Below are 25,096 nucleotides of genomic sequence, written 5' to 3'. Positions count from 1 at the left end.
TGCATAAACTTACCATGACCTCCTCTTCTAAATCTTCAAGTCTTGTCATCAACTTAAGAACTTAGACTAGAAGGCTTAAAACCTAAACTAGAATTAAGAAATTACAACCCAATTGAAGACTTAAATTGAAATTAAAGCATAAACTAAACCTATTACAACCATTAAATGAAAATAAAAAAGCAAACTAGAACTTAGAAAAGCCAAAAATCACAACTTCGAAAGAGAAGAAGAAAAGAAATTTTACCAAGTGAATGAACTAAAAATTACACTAAAAACTGAATTAAAATTGAACTAGAAACTAACTAAAAGCTGAACTAAAAAACTAACTTCTTACAACCCAAAGGGCAAGGGGTATTTATAGGGGGAAGAGAAGAGGGAAGTGTAGGAGAAATATTCCCTAAGAAAAGAGAATATTCTCTTCTCCTTCCTCTTTTACAATGCCTCAATCCTAAGAAAAAGGAAAAAAATAGAAAGAAGAAGAAAGAAAAATTGTTTACATAGAACTTTTATTTCTGAAAAGTAAACTTCCAATTATAACAAGTGCTTCCTTTTCTTTATGAGATCTTCTCAAGCAATAAAATCAAAGATGCTTTGACTTTTCAACTTTCCATAGGTGAGAGAATATCTTTCAAAATAAATCTATCCCAAGTAGAATTCCAGAAGTGCCCTTAAGAAGCTGGAGGAGAGAGAGAGTAAGGGTGATGACAAGGATTCCTTCAAGAATAAATAAAATATCCATTCTATCCTTCAGGAAATTTGGAGCATGGGTTGTCTATATAGGCCTCACCATTGTGTTCCTTGCGAAAAATCACCCAAAACAGATCCAAATTTCGTCCAATTTGGAGTTCGGGAGTCCAAGATATCTCAAGTTGAAGTTGGACTGTCCAAAGCCCTCCAAATGGAATCTTTCGGGTACAGGAAATATAACTTCTGGTTATTACGGTAAGGCCCCTAGAATCCGAACTTTCGCTTCACTTTGTCTCCGGCCGACTGTCAATAATTGTAAATAAACCCCTACAGACCATTTTTGCGCTTCTACGAAAACGGGCAGTAACTTCTTCGCTTCAACTCGAAATCATGTGCCGTTTGAACCGTTACGAAGCTGACTCGATGGGCTACGCATCCAAGCCATTAACACCTCTAAAATACTTAAAAACATTTTCTTAGCATCATCTCCTCCATTTTCACAAGAAATCACCTAAAACCTGAAAAGCACAAGAAAGCAGCGAGTAACTCTGTCCAATGTGGCAAAATGTATGCTTTATGCCCTAAGATTTTACTCATAAATGTGCTCATCACTCCACATGTGTGTTGCTTATCAAAGTTCAATTTAGGTAGGTTTCTCACCAAATTTTCCGAGGATAGGGATCTAATAGTTTTAGAATTAATGTGTCCCAACTTTCTATGCCATAAAATAACATCATCAGATTTAGAAATAAGGCATGCATAAATAGAATTTACACTAAATATGCAAGTGTACACATTATTCTTCTTACATCCCTCAAGAATCACATTATCTTTTGAATCCTTGATCTCACATTTAGAGGCATTAAAATTTACATAATATCCAATATTGCATAGTTGACTTACACTAAGTAAATTGTACTTGAGGTTATCAACTAGACTGACGTTAGAAATCACTGTACCTCCAAACTTGATTGATCCATTTCTGATGATTCTACCTTTGATGTTATCTCCAAAGGATACCCATCCTCCTTTTTGCTTCTTGAGCTCGGAGAACAACTTTGGGTTGGAAATCATATGTTTTGAGCAGCCACTGTCAATGTACCATTCCATGTTGCTCTACAAAACAAGAGATACTCAATAAAATTTTGGTCCCCATTGAGAGTTGGGTCCATAATTGTTAGTATCATACATTCCTCTTGGTTTCCAAATCATTTGGTTACAATTTCTCTTTTGGTTCTCATACCAATTTGTGTATGATTGAGGTTTCCAAGCTCTTTGGCTTTGAGGTGCTTTATAGGGTCCTTGGTTCTTAGGTGGTCTTCGTACTTTTGGTGGGGTTCTAGTTGAGCTTTGCCTATTAGGATAACTTCTCCTATTTTGACCATTATAGGGTCTTTTAGGATGAAAGAAAGATTGGTCCATGTGACGACATTCCCAAATGGTATGTCCTTTCTTATTGCAATTATTACAAACAACCACTTGAAGAATATTTGAGGTCTTCCTATTGAGATTGGTGTTCTTGGATTGAGAACTTTTCTTTCTAATGTAGCATTCCTCAATGGAGTGTCCTCTCTTCTTGCAATAGTTGCAATACTTATTCTTCTTTACCTTCTTACTTACTATTTTACTTGAACTTGCCTCTTTGGTTTGATTTGAACACTTGTTCACATCATAGCCTACCCCTTCTTTGTTGAAAGGTGTTTTGGAGGCATTTCCAAGTAGAATATCAAGTGTTTTCTTACCATTTGTGAATGACTCTAGGACTTTACACAATTTCTCCTTTTCTTCTTCTAAGTTGTTCACTTGAGAAGTTAGGAATGTGTTTTGGTCTTTAAGAGTGTTGATCTCATTCAAGAGATTCTTTTTGGTGGTTGCTAGTTCCAAACTATTTTGATAAAGATCTTCAAAAGCCTCTTCTAGCTCCAAAAAATCTTTATCTTTATGAGATGGAGAAGTGGGGGTTACCTCATTTTAAGATTCTTCATCTTCAGTAGCCATGAGTGTGAGATTGGTTTGATCTTCTTCATCTTGAGATACTTCGTCATCTTCTTCTTCATCGCTTGAATCAAGAGTGTGTTCGGCTTTGTAGGCCTTTTTGTACTTCTTCGTTTTGGGACAATTTCCCCTAAAATGTCCTATTTTCCTACACTTATAACAAATAATATCTGTAGAAGAGGAGTCAGTGGCATCTTTGGAGAGACTCTTACCTTTCTGATCTTTTGAGAACCTCCTTTTGTTGAATGAGGTCTTGCCTTTATTCTTTAGGAACCTTGAGAACTTTTTGATAAGATACACAATTTCGTCCTCTGAAAGCTCTTCTTCATCGTCACTTATTTCATAAGATTTGAAAGCCACAACTTTCTTCTTTGGTTCCTTAGGCTCATCTTCCATGGTGTCAAGTTTAAGCTCCATTTCATGAGTTTGTTGAGATCCCAAAAGCTCATCTAGGCTTAGCTTGTCTATGTCTTTGGACTCTTTGATTGCCATAGTCTTGGGTCTCTATTCTTTTGAAAGAGATCTCAATATCTTTCGGACATTTTCTCCATTAGAATAAACTTTCCCTAAACCCTTCAACTTGTTCATAATATTAGTAAAACGAGTAAACATTGCATAGATATCTTCATCATTTTTCATTTTAAACAATTCATACTCGTTTACAAGCATATCGATTTTAGATTGTTTGACTTCAGATGTACCTTCATAGATAACAACTAACTTGTCAAACATCTCCTTTGCGGAGTCACACATGCAAATTCTATTGTACTCATTTTCTCCTAGAGCACCTAGCTACAAAGTTGAGTTGCATCTTTTCTTTTTCAGCAGGGGTCCATTCTTCTTTGGGCTTATCTATGGTATTTGGTCCATTTTCGATGACTTCCCATGCATCGATATTATTGGCACAAACGAAGTTCTTGAAGCGATTCTTCCAATAGAAAAATCCTTCACCTTCAAAGTAGGGTAGTCGGACAATATTGTATCCTTCAACCTTACGATTGACAGAGGATCCCATGGTCTTTACTCTTAGTTGGATTGAGAACAATCACGGTCTTGAGCTCCCGCTCTGATACCAAATGTAAAATTCACCTAAAGGGGGGGTGAATAGGTGAAGCTAGTGAAAATAAAATAATTGATAAAATAAAACAAATAAATTACGAAAGTAACACAATTGTATTATAGTGGTGCGGCCAATTATGCCTACATCCACTCCTCTCACCTTAAAAAGAATTCTACTAACAAGAATCTTGAGAATGAGCAAGAGAACTTGTACAACTCTTGATTAGGAGCAAGAGGACTCACACCACCAACTACTCTTGATTGACGAGCAAGAGGACTCAACACATTTAACTACTATTGATTTCAAGCAAGAGGACTCAACACATTTAACTACTATTGATTTCGAGCAAGAGGACTCACAACATATAATAAAGAGAACTTTACTAAGTAAGGATTACCTCAACCTTAGTGAATGTATAGCTAACTTCCACTTTGAAGCTTCAATGCTAAGTGAATATAATTAGCTAGAGAGGGAAGTGAACTTGAATGCTTTGATTAATGAATGCTTCAACACTTTGAATGTTCAAGTTCAAATGCCTTTGTGATGCTTTTGATTAGTCTTAATTGATTGTGTTTAGTCCAAATGAGCTTACCTATTTATAGGCAAAGGTGCTCAAAGCATCTAAGGTTCATTGCCATTTTAGAATATAATTCTATCCTAATCCGGTATGCCATTTTCCAATTCGATATGCTGGATCATGGAATCTATCCATTGTCAAACGGCTAATTCCCAACAGACATATTACAATTCGGTATGCTGGATCTGATTCGGTATGCCGGATTCTCAATTCGGTATGTCGGATTAGATGTAGCACATTCTGGTTGCTCTCTGTGAGCAAACCCTGAGATTGCAAACAAACAGGTCAAGATGGATTCGGCATGCCGGATTAGGATTCGGTATGCTGGATCAATTGATTTTGCTGAAAATGGCTAAGTCCATGTTTGGACAAGTGTGGGGCCATTAGCTTAGGTTAGGTCCATGTAAAAACACCTCTTAGGGTCACTCTACACGTATGCATGCGTGAGTGTGTGCATTACAAATGGACTTAAACTTTAACTACATCTTAATACAAAAAACATTGAACACATGCTTATAAAAACTCTTGTATTTGAGATGCTTGATCATGGTCTTTGAACATAGTCCTTCTCTCAGTCTTTTTCTTCACACCATACTTTGATACTTTGTCTAGGTTTAATAATGTTGTGAAAGCTCCCCCTTACTTGATGCTTATTTCTTGTAAGGTCTATATACAGTAAAACACAAGTTAGTTCAACTAACTTATTTGTTATCATCAAAACCATATAAGGTGATGTGTGGATTTTACCCCAACAAAAAAGGGGTTGAAGCAGATCCTTAACTACGACAAAGTTGATGCACTAAAGATAGTAAGAATCTTCGGTAACGACATAATCGGGGGAGAAGCCCAAGCCCGATGCAGGAAATGAGCATATCTTTTCTGTATGATTGGAAAATATCTCTCAACGAATCCTGGGAAGGGAATGTCTCCCATGATCGTAGAAGTTATCAATCAAGTAGAGAAAGGTTGTGATATCATTCCCACCATCCTGGCAGAGACTTTTAAAGGATTTGATCTCATGAGCCAAACTCAGAAGTATGGAACAGACTTCTTCTATGGATCCCCTGCAATCTTCCAAATGTGGTTAATGGAAAAGTTAAGGTTAGTAGAACCAATTCCGAGTCCTCAACTTCGATTGATGTATTATCAAGTAAGAAGGGAGACACAGGAATTCTACAAGATCCCAGATTGGAAAGAATATTTGGAAAAGAGGACTGTTCAAGAGATTCAGTGGGACTGCCCTTGGATGAAGACCAAGATGGAAGTACCAGAGATGCCTGGATGCAATTACGTAAGATTCATGGGTTTGACTCACACCAATTTTTATGTTCCCTCATTGGTATCTCCAAAGCAGAAACAATCTAAGTTGGAGAACTTCAAAGCTCCAGAGGTTTTAAGTCAAGAAGCGGTGATTCTGTTATCAGAAATGTGGAGGAAAAATATTGTAAACAAGTGATATCAAATAAATGTCGAACTTGTCCTTTCCCATGTATTTGAATCATCTATCAATGGAATTTGTGCTTCTAAAAGAAAAGAGAAACTACTTTGATATTATGATACAAGTGTGTATACACAAAAAGGAAGGAAATGTGCAAATAGTACTAGCATTTACATTCATCCATACAAAAAAAGGGAGGTGTGAGAGAGGAAAACTCACCCAATGACGGATCGTCTCTCCTCAAGAGATGATGACCTCATCCAGACTGGCCATCATACGCCACATGTCGGCGTATTGGTCCGCGGACACCTACAAAAAAAAAAAAAAGAGGACAAGGGGTTCACTTGATATAAAAAGAAAATAATGGAAAAATGTAATAAATAATTGAACTTACCCCATCATAGGGAAGAGGAATGCCTAGGACCCGGTTTGCTGTCATAGGGGACGGCAGCTCGACGTCCGACATACGCAGGTCATCAAGTCTGACGAACCACAGATGATAACATGGGATGTGATCTTCCAGACCCGCTAGCCGCACAGGAGGGACTCCGCCAAAAGTCCCCGCTTTGGACTCAGCCCCTACCGCTCGAGAGGCATGTGAGGACCACCCACGACCAAAACTCCCAGGAATGAGGGGTCGGGCTGGGTACTACAAAAGAATGGGAGCCAGTTAGCCTGAGTTAAATGGAGAGAGAAGGATAGTGAAGGCTTACCCGAGGTCCCTCTGGGGTCAGGGGAACGTAAATAGTCTTTCTATAGAGAAATGCCTGGTAATCCCCAGCAGCGGCTAACTGCGTCGCAGGCTCACCTACCCTTAGGCGCTGAGTTTGCCCTGGCCCTAGGAGGCGAGGAATGTGCATCTGAGTTGGAGGGAAATGGGGAACAAGTCTATCCTCAGACCATTGCAAAGACACCCGTTCCCCCAAATAAAAAGAGAACCCCCACGAGCCCTCAAAAAAGACCCGTCGAGAACATAGAGTGACTGCCTGTGCAAATAAGGCCGGCTCAGGAAGGAATTCCAAGAAGTATGGGCTAAAGGAGACCTGCCAAATAAATAAAAAAGATACAAGAAATAAAATGTGTTATAGTAGACAATGAGTCAAGATAACAAAAGGGATTGATTTCAAGCTTACATCCTCGAACTGCAAATTGTTCAGGAGACCCCGAACCGAAGGAAGGTCCTTGTAACAACCACTCTTCAGAAGGATCCCCTTGGACCATCGCTGGGCCCGAGGGAAAATGGTACCTGGGTCCTCTCCTCCCTTAAAGATGGGAGCTCGGAAGGATAGGACCTCATAGCTCCATGTCTACAAGAGAACAAATAAAGTCAGTAGATCCACAAGTAATAACGCTTTCAAGCAAAAGAGGAAGAGAAAAGGGGGGTTTACAAAAATGACAAGAGCACCCAATGAGGCTTGGGGAACCTAGGACTAGGAAGTCCATCATATAGAGGAGATGGGCATAGGCCGAACCTCCCCAATCGAGCTCCGTTGCTGCGTCGAAGTCCTAGAAAAACTGGCAAAAAGCGCGGTCAATGGTCATGGTCCCGATCATGTCGTTGAACACGACCTCGGCCAAAAGGTATAGAAGGAAGCACCTGGCCATCTGGTCGTGCTCCTCAGAAGGTGACCGGTCTGTCACTCCCTTCTTCTTCCAGTGCTGCCTCATAGCAGCAGCAGGGAACCCCCTATGGGTGATAGTAAGCCCAGTCATACACCCCCAGTGATCGAAGCGGTCCACCCGATCCTCCGAGGCTAGTGTCACGGGTGCCCCTCCAAATGGGAGCCCCGTAATCATGTAGAAGTCGAGAGGTGTGATGGTCACCTCTCCTAGTGGGAGATGGAAAGTGTGGGTGCTCGGCCACCATCTCTCCACTAGAGCCCGAACGATCAAGCTATCTAGCTCACGGACGGGGCCAGTAGCAATATGCCCCAATCCATACCGTCTCACCCGGGACCGTACCTCCGGGCAAAGCTCACCATACCACTCTCGCACTTTTACTGTGCCGTAATACTTCTTCGGCATCGACAGAGCCTTCTCCTGCAAAAGAAAAACAAAAAATGATGATGATTAGATTTCATTAAAAGAAAACCATAGTGATATAACAAAAAAAAGGAGGGAGGGAAAAAGGATACCTGATTCGATATCTGGAGGCCTTACCTCGATTTACGTGCCTAAAAATGCCTAAGTCGATATTTTAGGGCATCACCTCGATTTGCATGCATAAAAATGCCTGAGTTGGTATTTTATGGCATTACCTCGATTCGCATGCCAAAGGATACCTGATTTGGTATCTGGAGGCCTTACCTTGATTTGCATGCCTAAAAAGCCCAGGTCAATATTTTAGGGCATCGCCTTGATTTACATGCCAAAGGGTACCTGATTCGGTATCTGGAGGCCTTACCTCGGTTTGCATGCCTTAAAATGCCTAAGTTGATATTTTATGGCATTGCCTCAATTTGCGTGTCATAAGACACTTGATTTAGTATCCAATGGCTTTGTTTTAGTTAATGCACCTGAAAATGCCTAATTTGGCATTATGGTGAATGGTCTCAGTGTATGTGCCCAAAGGTACCTTAGTAGGGGGTTTCAAGGTTTTGCCTCGGTTTACGGACCTTAAGGGTCCGTGACGGCAGTTAATAATTAAATCTACAATTAAAAGCACGAAGCAATAAATAGAGTGAGTGCACTTACCTCTGGTAGCCCTCCCCAGATAGCATAGCAGACATGACGGGACGTGTCTCGTAGTGTCACCCCAAACGGGTACCAATTTGCTCGATCATCCTCACCCTCCATACCCAGCAACGGACCGTGGGAAGACTGTCGGGGCTGTCTGCGGAGAGACATATCACACAGAAGGTGTGAGAAAGTAAGAAAAATTGAAAATTTGGCAGAGCCTGGAAACAAAAACAAAAGATAGAAATGAGGGGGAGGCCCCCTCTATTTATAGAAAATGGGGAGGTGACCACAACATTGTGGAGGGCCCACCACGGCGCTATGGTGGATTCCCACAGAACCATGGAAATGGTCACAGTGCCGTGGAGACAAAAAAAAAAAAAAAAAAAAAAAAAAAAGGAAGAAGAAAATATTTTGAAGAAAGACCCTGAAAAGAAAATATTTTCAAGAAAGACCCTGAAAAGAAAATGCCTTCAAGAAAAACCCTAAAAGCAAAATCATATTAACTCTTTTAAGATGGTCAGACGAGTCCTCTTGCTCTCAATCAAGATCAAACGAGTCCTCTTGCTCTCAATCAAGATCAGACGGGTTCTCTTGCTCTCAGTCAAGATCAGACGGGTCCTCTGGCTCTCAATCAAGATTAGACGAGTCCTCTTGCTCTCAATGAAGATCAAGTAAGTTCTCTTGTGCATTCTCAAGATTGTGGATGTAGGCAAACCACGATGAATCAAGAATTAGTTTTTCTCGAGTGTTTCGAGGCTTATCGAATGATTTAATTGTGATTAACCATTTGTTTTCGTAACTCTGCCGCCTTTGAGCAAAGTGGCAATAGTACATACTCTTGGTGACGAAATCAGTTGGTCTTTTATCTTTACACTTCGGTTGTTGGCACAGGCCTCGGCCAAAGAGGGGCAAACTGTAGACATCGAATTTTATCACCCCCTGGTGATGATGACGATGGGATACAGACAATGGATGCCGCACCTTCCTCCCTTCCCAGCACCAAAAAAGACAAGGCCTATGGGCCCAAACACACCCCACCACACAAAAGAAAAAAGCCCATTTTGGCCCAAAAAAGTGGAAAAGAGAGAAATCTCACTGACCACAGCATTGTGATAGTTCCTCACGGCACTGTGGAGGCCCCCCACGACACCCAAGTACAAAATCATGGCACCGGGGGGTTTTCTGACGTCCGTCGGCTGACGTCAGGCACGGCGCAGTGGTGGTCCCCACCTGGCCCATGGAGGGGTACCCCTCCCTTATAAATAGGAGGGTCCCCCTCCCCCCAAACTAGAGGTTTTCGGGCAGAGAGACCCTCCGAGCTCGTTTTTGAGCCTTTTTCCCCATTTTCTCCCCCTCTTGAGTGTCTGTTGGAGCAAGAGTCTGAATGTATGGGTAGATCCGTCGATTACCCATTCGAGTAAAAGAGCAGTTTCCACCCCTCTATCTCGCTATCCCGTCAGTGTATGGATAGCGAAAATCCCCTTCGCAGCCGCTATTCTGTCCGCATACAGATAACAAAAGAACATTAAAAGAGAGCCATTACTCTGTTCAGAAAAGCCCGAGTTGGCCCATTTGTCCGTCTCCCCTGAGCCAGGGAATCGCCGAGATCCGAGGTACACTCGTATAGAGGTACATTTATTACATTTCCATCATTTACAATGTAGTTTTTTTTTGTGATTTATCGTTTAGTGTACATACTATAAATATATGTATAATGTACATTAGGTAATTTCATAAAGAGAGAATATTTGCCCCTTTTAGCATCTATAACAGAAAGACCGGCTCTTGCCGACCAAGATGGGTGCCTAACAGCTTCCCATGCTTGTAACCTGACCCCTTACCGGAATCTCTAACCAGACCATATGGAGTTCTATAGCCCGTTTTCGTTCATAACGGATAGGGCTACATCTTGTGGGTCCTAGGCCCTAAACCTAGGTGGTGACTCCTCATTGTTTTAATATTTTATGAAGCATGATCCCTCCCCCATGATGATGTGTCAAAATGATACCCCACTTTATCAGATCCAATAGTCTGTCGCCAATAAGGCTGAGGAAACCTCATTGCAGAGGACCATGGTACTTACACATGGCAACTAAGCATCCTATCTCCACTGTGTTGTTATCATCCTTGACGTCTCCAGATGAAGAGCCAACGTCATACACCAATGCGAGTAAGGATCCGAAATGGAGGGAAGCCATGAGGGAGGAATTTAATGCCCTACTAAGGAACGGGACTTGGAAGTTAGTACCTTACCACCCCTCTATGAACTTGGTTGGTAACAAGTGGGTTTTACAGAATCAAAAGAAATTCAGATGGGTCAATAAGTCGGTATAAAGCGCGCTTGGTCGCTAAAGGGTTTCACCAACGAGAAGGGATCGATTATTTCGATACTTTCAGTGCAGTTGTCAAACCTGCAACCATTAGAATGGTCCTATCCATTGCAGTGTCAAGAGGATGGTGTCTACGACAGTTGGACATCCAGAATGCCTTCTTAAATGGAGATTTGAAGGAGCAGGTTTTCATGAATCAGCCACAAGGGTTCATAGATCCGGCCTACCCAAACCATGTGTGTCACCTACAACGTGCTCTCTATAGGTTAAAACAAGCACCCTGTGCGTGGTCTCATAGGCTTGGTCAATTCCTAGTTTCCCTTGGGTTCAAGTCATCAGCAGCTGACACAGCCCTATTTGTATGTACCTGGAAAGATCAAATTATCTATCTACTGGTGTATGTAGATGATATAGTAGTTACAGGTACAAGCTCGCAAATGGTGCAGGAGCTAATTGATAGTCTTTGCAAGGAGTTTGCAATCAAAGATTTGGGAGATCTAAACTATTTCCTTGGCATTGAGGTTTTAAGAACCTCCAAAGGATTACATCTCTCATAGTCCAAATACACATTGGACCTCATCCGAAAGGCACAAATGGAGGGTGCCAAACCGATGCCTACTCCAACGTCAACACAACCTCTAGCTCCAACCATTGGATCACCCTTTGATGATGCTACCTTATATCGCAGCACAGTGGGAGCACTACAATATCTGACTCTGACAAGACCTGACATTGCCTTAGCAGTCAACAAGGTATGTCAGTTCATGCACAGTCCCACCATTGATCACTGGGCAGCAGTAAAGAGGATTCTCCGGTATCTCAAAGACATCGTCGATCTAGGAATTCAAATTTGACAGTCTAACGCACAGAAGTTAATTGTATTTAATGACGCTGATTGGGCTGGCAGCCAACATGACCGTCTATCAACCAGTGGATATTGTGTTTACCTTGGTCAGAATTTGATATCGTGGAGTTCGAAGAAGCAACAAACAGTGGCACACTCATTAGGGGTGTCAATGGGTCGGGTTAGGCCGGGCCTGCCATAAACCCTAATCCAACGCTAGAGGCCTTAACCTAAACCCTGACCCAACCCAACCCTGGCAGGGCCAAGAAACCCTCAACCCTGACCCAACCCTGCCAGGGTTTTTCCTAACCCGACCTGGTCCCTGATTTTCTTTTGTAATCCCATCTAGATCAAGTAATTATCTATATTAAAAAATATGATTTCTTTTAAAGAAGAAGAATAAGAGGGGAAGGAGAGAGAGGGAGAGAGGGAGAAAGGAAGAGATCATACCAACACACACCACAAACCAAATTCAACCTATTCAATTCCAATCCTAAAATTATTATAATGTTCTCTAATCCCTGAATCCCATCACTCTTGAAATTCAGAGAAGTAGCTTATTTCCTAAGAGTTTCAAATGTAAACTATCACTGTATACAAAAGTATCCTTTCAACATCAGTTATAGCTTCAACAAGATCAAATAGCAACCCACATTGATAAAAGAAACGAATTACACAGATAAGTAGTAGAACGAAAACTAAAGAAGAAAAGACCCACCAACTAACAGTAGAATGAGAAATGTGTATAACAGCTCAAGAGAAAGATAGAAGTGTGTGTAACCAACCTTGCAGATGATGCTACAATTTCTGTAAATATCTCCATTTTGGCTCTCCAGAATTTTAAACACAAATGTAGCTGACGCAAGAGGCGAGAATGCCGGAGGGGACTCCGAGAAGTTCACAGAAAACTAAGAGCTATCACAGTAAACCTCCAGACAGAGAAGAAGAAAGAACAAAGACATAAAATCCAACATTGAGAATGCCGTTAGGCCCATTTCAGAAAATTAGGGATTTGAAGCTTTTAGTGGGGATAGCACACCAACTTATCCGTGGGAATCGAAGTAGCTACAGCCTACAAGGAACTCAGGGAAGGAGACCGAGGGAAGGGGGAAGGCAGCGAGCGGCGCCCTTAGAATGAAAGAGATTAGGTTGAAACTGAAAATAGATTGGCTTAGGGTTTTTCTTTGTCTTGTGGCAATACTTGCCGAGTTACCGTATGTGCCCTTAGGGCTTTTTTGGTCTTTTACTTTTTAATTGTTTTCAATTAGGCTATATATATATATAATATTATACATTTATAATTAAGACAGGGCCGAGCCGGGCCGGGCTGGACTAAGCCCGGGGTCTAAACCCTAATCCGACCCGACCCGGCCAGGGCCAGACTATAACTAAACCCAAACCCGCCCTCAGGGCTGAAAAATCAGGGTCGGGTCAAGGTCGGGCTCAGGGCGGGTTCGGGCCAGCCGGGCTTTATTGACACCCCTAACACTCATCCACTGAGTCAGAATACAAGGGTGTAGCAAATGCCGCAGCAGAGCTGCTTTGGCTGCGCCAGCTCTTACATGATCTGGGAATATCACCTTCACCACCTATGTTGTACTGTGACAACATCGGGGCAACATATCTGGCAGCCAATTCGCTGTTTTCATGCTAGAACAAAGCATATTGTAATAGATTACCACTTTGTCCGTGAACAAGTGGCTGCGAATCAATTATGCATTTGATTCCTTCCCAGTCAGGATCAAGTTGCAGATATTCTCACAAAGGGTCTACCTGGGCCATGATTTCGAATTTTGCGGGACAAGCTCACCATCTCCATTCGACCGTTTCGCTTGAGGGGGAGTGTAACGGAAGAGGATATGGATAAAGCAAATTCAAATTCGAATTCTGAGTTGATCAAGTCAGCGCATATCACAAGGACTCCTAGATCGTTGAGAGCTCCTCCAACTTAGGAGATAAGAGTTTGAAACAAACTCAATCTTGTTTCATCAAAAGTGAACTTGCCCCCTAAATCCACTCAAGTCAACTATCTTTACATGCATCACAATTGATATACCTCATGTTGTATGAACCATGGAGAGAGAGAGAGTTTTTAGCTTGGTTGGGAAGTTAAAAAGAAGGGTTTTTTGAAGCTCTAGGAGAAGAAGTGCTGATGTTCTGCAAGAGATTTAATCTCACACATTAGGTTTTTCCTAAGACCGTTTTGTGCTATATCTCACACTCTTGTGTAGTCGGAAAATCGGGTTACTGCTTGTCCTTTTCAATTGGATTCTCTAAGCGTTAGGAGAAATTGATGAATTTTAGAGGTGATTTAGTAGCATATTATTGACGTGTGAGATAACAAGATATTATTAAACAAAGTACAAAAGATTTTATTTAAGCTATAGTCTTTATTATCTTAAAACAATACAATATGTTGTAAGGATGTCAATGGATTTTGAATCTTTTCTTTTTAATGTAGTTGAATGGCTTATCAATCACATTCGATCTTTCAATATCCCTTTTTTAATATTATTTGGATATTTTGGTCCTATTCCCATCTTAGAAGCATAATTTACTTATTGGATTTTGTTTTCTGATTTTTATAATTTTATAAGTTAAGATAATGTGATTCTTTTATAAATTTTTTATTGCTCTAAATACAAGATAAAATAAAAAGTCAAAAACTTGAGAAAATCAAAGACTAGAAGAAAGAATACTTGCTAAACTCTCCATTCTTATTAAACCATTTTACATGCATCACAATTGATATACCTCATGTTGTATGAACCATGGAGAGAGAGAGAGTTTTTAGCTTGGTTGGGAAGTTAAAAAGAAGGGTTTTGAAGCTCTAGGAGAAGAAGTGTTGATGTTACGCAGAGAGATTTAATCTCACACATTAGGTTTTTCCTAAGACCGTTTTGTGCTATATCTCACACTCTTGTGCAGTCGGAAAATCGAAGTTACTACTAGTCCTTTTCAATTGGATTCTCTAAGCGTTAGGAGAAATTGATGAATTTTAGAGGTGATTTAGTAGCATATTATTGACGTGTGAGATAACAAGCTATTATTAAACAAAGTACAAAAGATTTTATTTAAGCTATAGTCTTTATTATCTTAAAACAATACAATATGTTGTAAGGATGTCAATGGATATTCGAAAATCCGTATTTGACGATGCCCCAAGAGACGATGTTCGGACCCGGAAAAATAGTATAACCACCAGATCGTCGATCATTACCATTGCCGGCCTAATTGGCATCCGAAAAGCCTGGAGATGAAAATCATTAGAGCAATGAAAAAGGAGACATGATCTCGAGTTTGCTTGAGGTAGCGTGTTTGAGTTTAAAAATTATACCGCAAGCGCACGGGTCAATCGTAGCTACGGGTCGAACACGAGGAGATATACGCCACTCTATTTAACTAACTTAAAAGTAATGCAAAGTGAACCAAATTAAAGTGTTAAATTAAACTAATGAAACTAATGAAAATTAATGCATCCTAACTTATAAGCATCTAACAAAATTAAGGGATTAAGTTGGCGTCCTAACACATGAGCATCTAACCTATCAAACCGTCGTAAATTGGAAGGAATAACAAAAACGCAGCCACACTTCATAATCACATAAAAAGAAATAAGGGAATAAAAGTGCATCCACATACCACAACCATATAAAAAAATAAAAGAAATAGAGGGAGAAGAAGAAGAAGATAGAGAGAGATAGAGGAGAGGGAGAATGAGATTGAGAGTTTAGATAGTAAAACCTGGATGTCCTTGCATGAATGTAATTGAAAAGCTTGAATATTTGCGTAAACTTACCATGGCCTCCTCTTCTAAATCTTCAAGTCTTGTCATCAACTTAAGAACTTAGACTAGAAGGCTTAAAACCAAAACTAGAATTAAGAAATTACAACCCAATTGAAGACTTAAATTGAAATTAAAGCATAAACTAAACCTATTACAACCATTAAATGAAAATAAAAAAGCAAACTAGAACTTAGAAAAACCAAAAATCACAACTTAGAAGGAGAAGAAGAAAAGAAATTTTACTAAGTGAATGAACTAAAAATTACACTAAAAACTGAATTAAAATTGAACTAGAAACTAACTAAAAACTGAACTAAAAAACTAACTTCTACAACCCAAAGGAGAAGAAGAAAAGAAATTTTACTAAGTGAATGAACTAAGAAGGAGAAGAAGAAGAGAGAAGAGGGAAGTGTAGGAGAAATATTCCCTTAGAAAAGAGAATATTCTCTTCTCCTTCCTCCTTTATATGCCTTGAATCCTAAGAAAAGAAAAAAATAGAAAAAAGAAGAAGAGAAGATTGTTTACATAGACCTTCTATTTCTGAAAAGTAAACTTCCAATTCTAACAAGTGTTTCCTTTTCTTTGTAGATATATTCTCCATGCAATAAAATCAAAGCATCTTTGATTTTTCAACCTTCTATAGATGAGAAAATATCTTTCAAAATAAATCTATCCCAAGTAGAATTCCGTAAGTGCCCTTGAGAAGTTGGAGGAGAGAGAGAGTAAGGGTGATGACTAGGATTCCTTCAAGAATAAATAAAATACCCATTCTATCCTTCAGAAAACATGGAGCATGGGGTGCTTATATAGGCCTCACCATTGTGTTCCTTGCGAAAAATCACCTAAAATAGACCCAAGTTTCGTCCAATTTGGAGTTCGGAGCCCAAGATATCTCAAGTTGAAGTTGGACTGTCCGAGCCCTCCAAATGGAATCTTTCGGGTACAGGAAATATAACTTCTGGTTATTGCGTTAAGGCTCCTGGAATCTGAACTTTTGCTTCACTTTGTCCCCGGCCGATTATCAATAATTACAAATAAACCCTTGCAGACCATTTTTGTGCTTCGTTACGGAAACGGCCATAACTTCTTCGTTTCAACTCGGAATCAAGTGTCGTTTGAACTGTTGCGAAGCTGACTCGATGGGCTACGTATCCAAGCCATTAGCACCTCTAAACAGCTTAAAAACATTTTCTTAGCATCATCTCCTCCATTTTCCCAAGAATTCACCTAAAACTCGAAAAGCACAAGAAAGCACCGAGTAACTCTTCCAATGTGGTAAAATGTATGCTTTATGTCTTAAGATTTCACACATAAATGTGCTCATCATAGCGTAATATATGCTTGACCATGCCCCAATGTTCCTCGGTGGGGGCATGCATGTACTAATAAACCCGGTTGACAGAAAAGGAGACATCCGGTCTAGTGAGTGTCACATACTGCAGTGCCCCAACGAGGGACCTATACAGGGTTGCATCAGAAAAAGGAGCACTCCCTGAATCAGATGGTTTGGTAGTAGTAGCCATTGGCATTTGAACTCCTTTACAATAGGCTATGCCAAAGCGATCTAGAAGATCACCAATATATCTCGATTGAGAAAGAAATAACCCCTGAGAGTGGGATGCCGCCTCAATCCCTAAAAAGAAGTGTAGGGGACCCAGATCCTTGATGGAAAACTCCGTTGAAAGGGAGGACATTAGACAGGTAACCTGTGTAGAGCTGCTGCCAGTAATTAAAATATCTTCCACATAGATTAGTACATAAATCAAGGTGCCATCACGGTTGTAAATAAATAATGAAGGATCGGTCCTTGAAGTAATGAATCCAAACTGGAGCAAGAACTGAGTCAGCCGTTGAAACCTCCTCGGTTAGATGCCCATGTAAAGAGGCATTATGAACATCCAATTGTTGGATTGGCCAGTTGTGAGCAATGGCAAGAGAAATAACGGTGTGGATGGTTGTGGGTTTGACCACAGGGCTGAATGTGTCAGTATAATCAATGCTATGCTGCTGGTGAAACCCCTTGACCACCAAACGGTCCTTATAGCACTCAAGGGAGCCGTCGACCTTACGTTTAATGCACTTCACCCACTTACAACCCACTAAATTCATATCAGAACGATGTGGCTCCAAGGACCATGTGCCATTGCGAACTAAGGCATTGAACTCTTCAAACATGGCGGTTCTCCATTCAGGGATTTTATTGGCTTGGGAAAAGCAGGTCGGTTCAGGAGAGAGGGTAGAGGGAAGGGTGGCACTTAGGGCCTGATTTGGATTGGGCCTATGGCGAAGTTGCATAGGGTGTACTCAGGTAGCAAGTGTGGGAAGGGATGGTGGGGTTGGGGGTAAGGAAGGTTCCGTAGATGTAGAACCATAGAGCTCGGTTAAGGGTCTTGTACGTTGAGGAGGTGAGGAGGAGGATTGAGGCATGGAATTGGGTGTAGGCAATGGGTGGGCTGCCGATTAAGGAGGAGAAGTAGGAATAGGCTGGAGGGATGCTACACGGGAGGAGATGGAGGGTATTGAGGAGGGTGAGGGCGGCAAAGAGAGAGAAGGGATAGGGCGTGTAACAGGAGGAGCAGAAATGGCGTCAATGGGGGCAATAGCCTAAGGAAAATTAGGCAAACTTGATGGTGATGGAGGAGGGCCAAGGAGTGATGGATTGGCAAACGGAAAAATTGATTCATCAAAATGAACATGCCAGGCGATATGGTATCGGCCAGAAGAACGGTCCAAACAGCAGTAACCTTGGTGAGTAGGACTATGGCCTAAAAAGACACAAGGAACAGATTGAAAGTCCATCTTGTGACAGTTGTAGGGCTGTAGTAATGGGTAACATAGACAACCAAATGTGCACAAAAAATGATAGTCAGGAGCCTTATGATATACAAGTTGGAAAGGGGACAAATGGTTTGAAACCTTAGAAAACGACAGTTTAAAATGCGAAGTGCCAATATTACTGTGGTACCGAAGCATGGCCCAGGAGAGACAAACCAGTCTCAACAATGTGGCGATGCCGCCTTTCTACAGAACCTTGTTGCTCATGAGTGTGAGGAGCCGAAACTCGATGAGAAATACCAAGTGAGGCAAAAAATTGGGGGAGGGAACGATACTCACCTCCCCAATCAGTTTGAATGGCCTTAATAGAGCGAGAGAAGTGGCGTTCAACCAATAATTGAAATTGAAGGAATATAGTAAACACATCAGATTTCTTTGTTATTGAATAAAACCAAAAAAGTAACTTGGAAAAATCATCCACGAATATAACAAAATACCGATGTCCATCAATAGAGGGTTTAGGAGAAGGACCGCATACATCACTAAAAACTAAATCAAGAGGAAACAAACTATGTGAATTGGTTTCATTTAAATGAAGACGGCTGGCCTTGCTTAGCTAACAGGCAGGACAGACAGGACGGAGGTGAGAGGAGCTGCAAGGCAACTGATTGACGTGTAACATGGTGTGAAGAAGACGCTCATGGGGATGGCCAAGACAGGAATGCCATCCATCCAAGCTTGTACATTCGACAATATTGGCGGACGGGGATGGAGAAGAAGAAGGTAGAGTGTATAGTCCATTCTTACTTGGCCCTGTAAGAAGGGTTGCCTTGGTTACCTAGTCCTTGACACAGAAATAGGAGGGGTGAAATTCAAAGAAGACGCCATTATCAAGTGCAAAACGTTGAACAGAAAGAAGGGGTTTTGTAATGGAAGGAACATGTAAAATATTTGACAATTTAAAAGAAAGAGAAGGGGAAGAAAGAGTACCATTACCAACATGAGAGAGCAGCAATCCCGTACCATTGCCAACATAGAGGTTATCGGAGGCAGTGTAAGGGTAAAAAGAGGACACAGATTGGAAGTCAGGGGTCACATGCTGTGTGGCACCGGTGTCAGGGTACCAGGTTAAGGTGGAAGAGGGAGGATGGGAAGGGTAAGGAAGCAGTTGGGGGTTGTGCATAATGGGCTTGGGGTGGAAACGATGGAGAGGAATATTGGTGAGTGGGTTGAGAAGGATAAGGGGTGGGTTATTTGTAAAAGCAGGTAGAAGCTAGATGGTTAGTTCGGTGACAGATTGTGCAAAAGAAGCGACCACCTTGATAGATTCCGCGACAACCGCGTCCGCGACCAAATTTGCCTCGCCCCCCACGACCCATGGACATACCCCGACCTGAAGTGTTAGAGCCGGGTTCACCAAAGGAGAGGGGGGGGGGACCATTGAGCGATGTTGGCAATTAGGGTAGAGGCAGTGACTGTTGGTTCTTGAAGAGAGAGCTTGCGAAACGCCCGCATATTTTCATGGCTTAGAAGAAGCCCATGAAGTTCAGTATATGTAGGAGGTTGGGGCCGATTCAAAATACTAGAGACGACATCCTGTAGATCATCATGAAGTGTACGAAGAACGTGCATATTGAATTCAGTAGGCTTGAGCGGATTGCCAGAGGCTACCAATTCATCAGAGATCGATTTAGCACGTGGGAGAAGGAGAGTAACACCTTCGTCGGGCTTTTGGCGAAGGTTTTGTAAATCAAGATGCAGTGACATGAGCCGTGTAGTGCAGGTGGAGCCAAAAGCTTCATGCAGAGTAGACCAGCATTCATGGCTGGTTTTTTTGTCTAACAGCAGGGGAACGAGACAAGGAGACTCAAAAGTTGGGAGTCCTGTTTGTGCTTGGCAACAGCTTCATTAGTAGGGGTGTCAATAATGCTTGGCTGGCCCAAACCTGCCCTGAGCCCAGCCCGGACTCGACCCTGATCTGTCTGCCAGAAGGGCAGGTTAGGGTTGAGTTTTAGTCTGACCCTGGCAGGGTCGGGTCGGGTTCGGGATAAGACCTCGGGCTTAGCTTGGCCCGGCCCGGCCCTGTATTAGTTATAGGTATATATATAATGTCTATATTATAATGGAAAAGATAGAAAAGCCCATAATAGATGGGTAAACCTGTAAACCCTAAATCCCTTTTCATTTTTACACTTTTCATCCACATTCTTTAAGGGAGAAATCGAGAAAAGCCGCCACTCGTGCCTTCCTCTTCCTCCTTCCCTGCTTCGATTCTCTTGACGATCAAGCTTTAGATCAAAGAAATCGAGTCTCTTGAATCCTTCTCAACAGAAACACAGGTACGTTTGTCTTCTCTATTGATCACATCATTTCCTTCATTTCTCTGTTCCCAGGCGACCCCCCTGTTTCATAATATCCCTTCACTGAGCTCTTCTGCTGTGCCTTTCCATCTTCCTTTCTAATCCATGTGGCAAAGCATAAGCGAAACACCTACTTTGTTGGAGGTTCTTGTATTCTCACAGTGAACAGAAGGGTGCCTCGGAACATTGTTTGATTTGATTTTTATTCTTTCCCATTTCTGTTTGGTTTCATTTGACGAGAGTTGTTCCAATTGTGGTTGAATTAATGTGACGATGAAGGGAATTCTGGGTTTCATGACTGATAACTGCTAATTAATTTTAGGGTGGGTTACTGGTTATCGATCTCTGAAATCAGAGATGAGGAAATGTGTTCAATGATGGTGGTTTGGGAGACGATCGAGATGAGGAAATGTTGTTCAATGGTGGCCTTCGAAAGCATCGGAGGATAGATAGAGATTCTTCGTCTGATGCAGTTGTTATTAGGGAGTTGGCTAGAGCGATTCTTAAGTTCGGAGAGATTTATGAGAAGGTTGAGAACTCTAAGCAGGAACAGATGATGGAGTTGGAGAGGCAGAGGATGGAGTTCACCAAGGATCTTGAGTTCCAAAGGATGCATGCAAATGTTTATGGAAGCTCACCTTGAGCTCGAGAAGATTAAGCGCCCCAAGCATGCGTCTATTTCAGGTCAGCTGCAACCCTATCCTATGTTCGTTATCATTGATACTGACTTGGTTGAACACACAATTTCTTGAGCATTGGATTCTTTGTTGTTACTGTGTTGGAGCCGTCAATCAGGGCCTGGTCGAGTTAGGGAAAACCCTGGCAGGGTCAGATTGGGTGGAGGGTTTCTTAGGCCCTGTTAGGGTTGGGTTGGGTTAGGGTTTAGGTTAAGGCCCCTAGGGTTGGGTTAGGATTTAAGGCAGGCCCGGCCCAACCCGACCCATTGACACCCCTATTCATCAGGATCGGTGGGACAAGGATTGGAGCCGTCAAGGTAACCGGATAAACCTTGCCTTTTAAGAAAGGCATGACTTGGTTGCGCCAGATTAGATAATTGGAAGAAGTTAATTTAAGGATCCGGCTCCTATCCTGCAGTGGCGGGAGCTGGAGCGTCCAACCCAGCTAAATGATACCAAAAACAGGGGTGGGGACATCGTTAATTTAATGGATAGAAAGTGATTAGCAGATGGGAAAGTGAATGGTGCATGGGTGGTGGATGAGGACAAAACGGAGGAAGCGGTGGAAGAGATAAGAGAGGATCCGGTGGCCATTGAGGAAGGACTCACCGACTAGGGCAGATATGAGTGGGAAACCACCACTGGAGAGGATCTTCAAGCTCGGTGGAGCCAAGCTGCATGGTGGAGCAGAAAAAAAAGAGACTTGTGATACCATATTAAACCATGAAAGAAGGGATTTATTATATTGCCTTAAATTGATTCTACATTGTAGAGTAATATATATAATGGTTAGAAGGATTAGCCCTAGTCGGTGGATCACATGTGATTACAAGGAGATTGAGAGAGATTGGGAATCCTTATGAAAAAGAAACCTATACAAGATATGATTCTATAGTTTATGCGGTACCCAATATGAGAAGATATCGATCTTGAGTGTCCATAGCTCAAGATCGATTCGTAATTCTCAACACTAACCCTCATCAACAAAACAGATAGCCGAATCCGTCCGAATACAATTGAACACTGATAAAGCATCTGCATCGGCCTTCCGCTGAGTCATGCAAGGATCTTCTTCCGATGGTGCTGGCAACGTTTCGCACCTAGATCTGAGAAAAACTCGCAGCTTCAAAACCTCTCTTGGTGATGACGGAACAGCAGAGCATAACTCCGGTCACTGGCCGATAAGCTGCCCCTGCGTCGGCCTTTGGCTGAGTCGTGCAAGGGTTCAGATCCGTCACCGATCTGTGAAGCTCTATGCTTTGCTAGATTCTTCCGTTGGAGCTCTCGACGATGTTCTCCCTGATCTGCGTTGGGAACGGTGCCAATTTGGGTCCGATAGCCTCTTCAGTACTGCTATCTCTCTTCCAATCACCAATTTCCCCTGTATTTCATTAACAAGTATCATGAGGAAATGCTCATATGGACTCTCAAATCTCAGAATTTTCAATTTCAAAACCCTAATTCTGAACATAATTTTAAAATCTAACCATTGTTGAACTCAGAATTAAGTGTTAAACAGTCCAGTGGTAATGGCTGTGCTGCGCGTCCTTTAATCAGCGTACAAGGATAGAAATTGCCGTGTTTATACAAGGACGTGAATATGATACGGGATTGCAAGTGAGGTTTTCGCCAGGTGACACACCAAATTGGTTACAATATTCCTTATAATACTGAACACGAGCTTGTACAGCTGCTGTGTTTCCACCGTTGCATTCAATTGGTCCATTGATGGCTTTGATCGTCGCTCCAAACCCTTGCCCAGAGGTTATGATTGAGTGACAATCGTTCATCCAGAACCACAATGCTGTCTTGAACGAAATCACAACATCGTTGGCCACAGTTTCAGGTGAATTTAGTCCATCAAATCCTATACTGTTTCCTGCAACTCCGTAATTATAATTCCATGTTAGCTGTAGCGGTCCACGGCCGTAATACCCCTTGCCGGCGGCGCACGGGTACTGTGTGTTTGTTTCATCGCAGTAATTCCTAGAAGCACCACCAACTTCTTCTATGTAACACAAGTCTGTAAACACAAAAATGGATTTTGATCAGATTCTAAAAGAAGCTTGAAAAAGATCAAATATTGATGAAATTATGAAAAACTTACTTCCAGTCTCAAGTGTTACATGGGCAAAAAAGGCAGCAATCTCACGTTTAGAGTCATCAGTTGTTCCGGTGGTGCCAAAACTAGTATACGAATCAAGTGCTTGAAGAAATGCATCACGGGTATAGAAGCTCTTGCCGGCACAGCTTGCGGCAGATTGATTGATTATCCCATCGAAGAATTCTTGTGTAACTGTATCACCCACCACGACACCGTTAGACGTCGATGACGATCCATCGCAAGGCCCCGCTTGGCATCCAGTGCCGCAGTAATCGTTGCCAGTTCCGCAATACCCAAACTTGCTACAGCAAAGGTCTGATGCACAGCCACAATTCTGAGCCATTACTACAGATTCTGATATCATCAGCCGGGCTAAAATTCCGGCCAAAGTGATGGCTATTAGGCTTTTCTTAATTGTAAGGGCTACCATTTTGGGAGTACCCACGGAGGTAGACTCAGAAAAAGAGGAAATTGTGGGAACTAGGATAAGAAAATAGAGCAAGGGATCGGAAGGAAGGGTTTAATAGTGTGTATTAGTGCGTCTGGGGAAGAGCTAATGTACACATCAGTGTGTCGGTTGCAAAGTCTAGCCGTGTCTAACAGTGTCTAGTAGTATGGATCTTTATCACCCCCAGTTGGCTGTCCGGCTCAGTTCCCCAGTTTCTCTAACAAAGGGGGGCTGAAATGACCTCTCTACCCATGCTCAAACACTCTACCTAGGTGGGGTCCACCATCCCCATATTAGAGGAACTGGGGAACTGGGCCGGTCAGCAAACTGGAGGTGATAATTTTCCCTAGTAGTATATGCGTTAAGATAGCATTTCCACAATTCCATCCGCTTTTCCCAATTGAAGCAGTGGTTGGGCTAGCATTTCCGTCCGATTTTCTTATCAATGTTTGAACGTTTAGGAGTCAAGAGTCAAGAGTCAAGAGTCAAGAAAATGTGCCGTGTGGAGACCATACCTTATATTATTGTCAAGAGTTAACAATACCCTGAAGGTGAACCTCACTAAAATAAGAAGTGTATTTTTAAGAGGTAAAAAACACAATTCTACAAATTATTTGAAACCTTAGGATGCCAATAAGAAAATCCCAATAAATAAAAAAAGAGAGGATTGGGCACGCGGCTGGCTTTCCTAGAGGTAGCAGTTCTGCCCAATGCAGAGGATGAGATGGGGCAGATAGGGGGTCATTTCCACTTGGGATGGGAGAGAGAATGCCATCTAGTTGTGTAGGGTACGCTGAGCACAGCGTTGGAATGCCCAACCTTTACGACCCATTTAAAAAAAAAATAAAGAAAGAAAGAACGCCATCCGGTTGCACAGTGCATGCTGTCCCTGTGCCCAAACAGAGGGGCACGCGTACTGACCGCCACACCTCCTGTAAAGATGGAAATGACCAGAGGTGACAGTTATTTCGCGTGCCCCTGTGCAAGACACAAGAGCACGCGTGCACTGCATGACCTAATGGCATTCTCTTTCTCAAACATAAAATATGGATACTCTCTGTTTTATGACTTTATCTTTACTATTCAGGAGTCAGGACCCCTCATTTGGGTTCTATTCTTCAACAATCCCTTTGGTCTTCTCCCGTGATCAGCGGTGCAAGGATGGACTTCGAAACTCTTAGTATGTCATTTTTATTGTTTGGATGTTTTGATCCTATCTCTATCTTAGAAGCATAATTTAGAGAATTTATCTTTTTAAATTCTCATTAGAAGTAACTCACCCCCTAAATTCACTTAAATCAACTATTTTTACATGCATCACAATTGATATACCTC

General features: G+C 41.9%; 1 protein-coding gene across 1 annotated transcript; it reads right to left on the bottom strand.

Annotated features, from left to right (window-relative positions):
• Positions 1–22,762: 22,762 nt before the first annotated feature.
• On the bottom strand, positions 22,763–23,787 carry LOC122668397 (endochitinase EP3-like). The gene is made up of 2 exons (XM_043864971.1): positions 23,317–23,787; positions 22,763–23,232 (listed from the first exon to the last, which is right to left on the bottom strand). Exons 1-2 carry the CDS (start codon positions 23,741–23,743, stop codon positions 22,763–22,765), a joined length of 897 nt encoding a protein of 298 aa, XP_043720906.1. The 5' UTR covers positions 23,744–23,787.
• Between the last annotated feature and the right edge of the window lie 1,309 nt (positions 23,788–25,096).

The sequence above is a fragment of the Telopea speciosissima genome, chromosome 7 (genome assembly GCF_018873765.1).
Source record: "Telopea speciosissima isolate NSW1024214 ecotype Mountain lineage chromosome 7, Tspe_v1, whole genome shotgun sequence".
Lineage (NCBI taxonomy): Eukaryota > Viridiplantae > Streptophyta > Magnoliopsida > Proteales > Proteaceae > Telopea > Telopea speciosissima.
The sequence above is the reverse complement of the archived record's forward strand: the minus strand, read 5'-3'. Positions and strand labels throughout refer to the sequence as shown.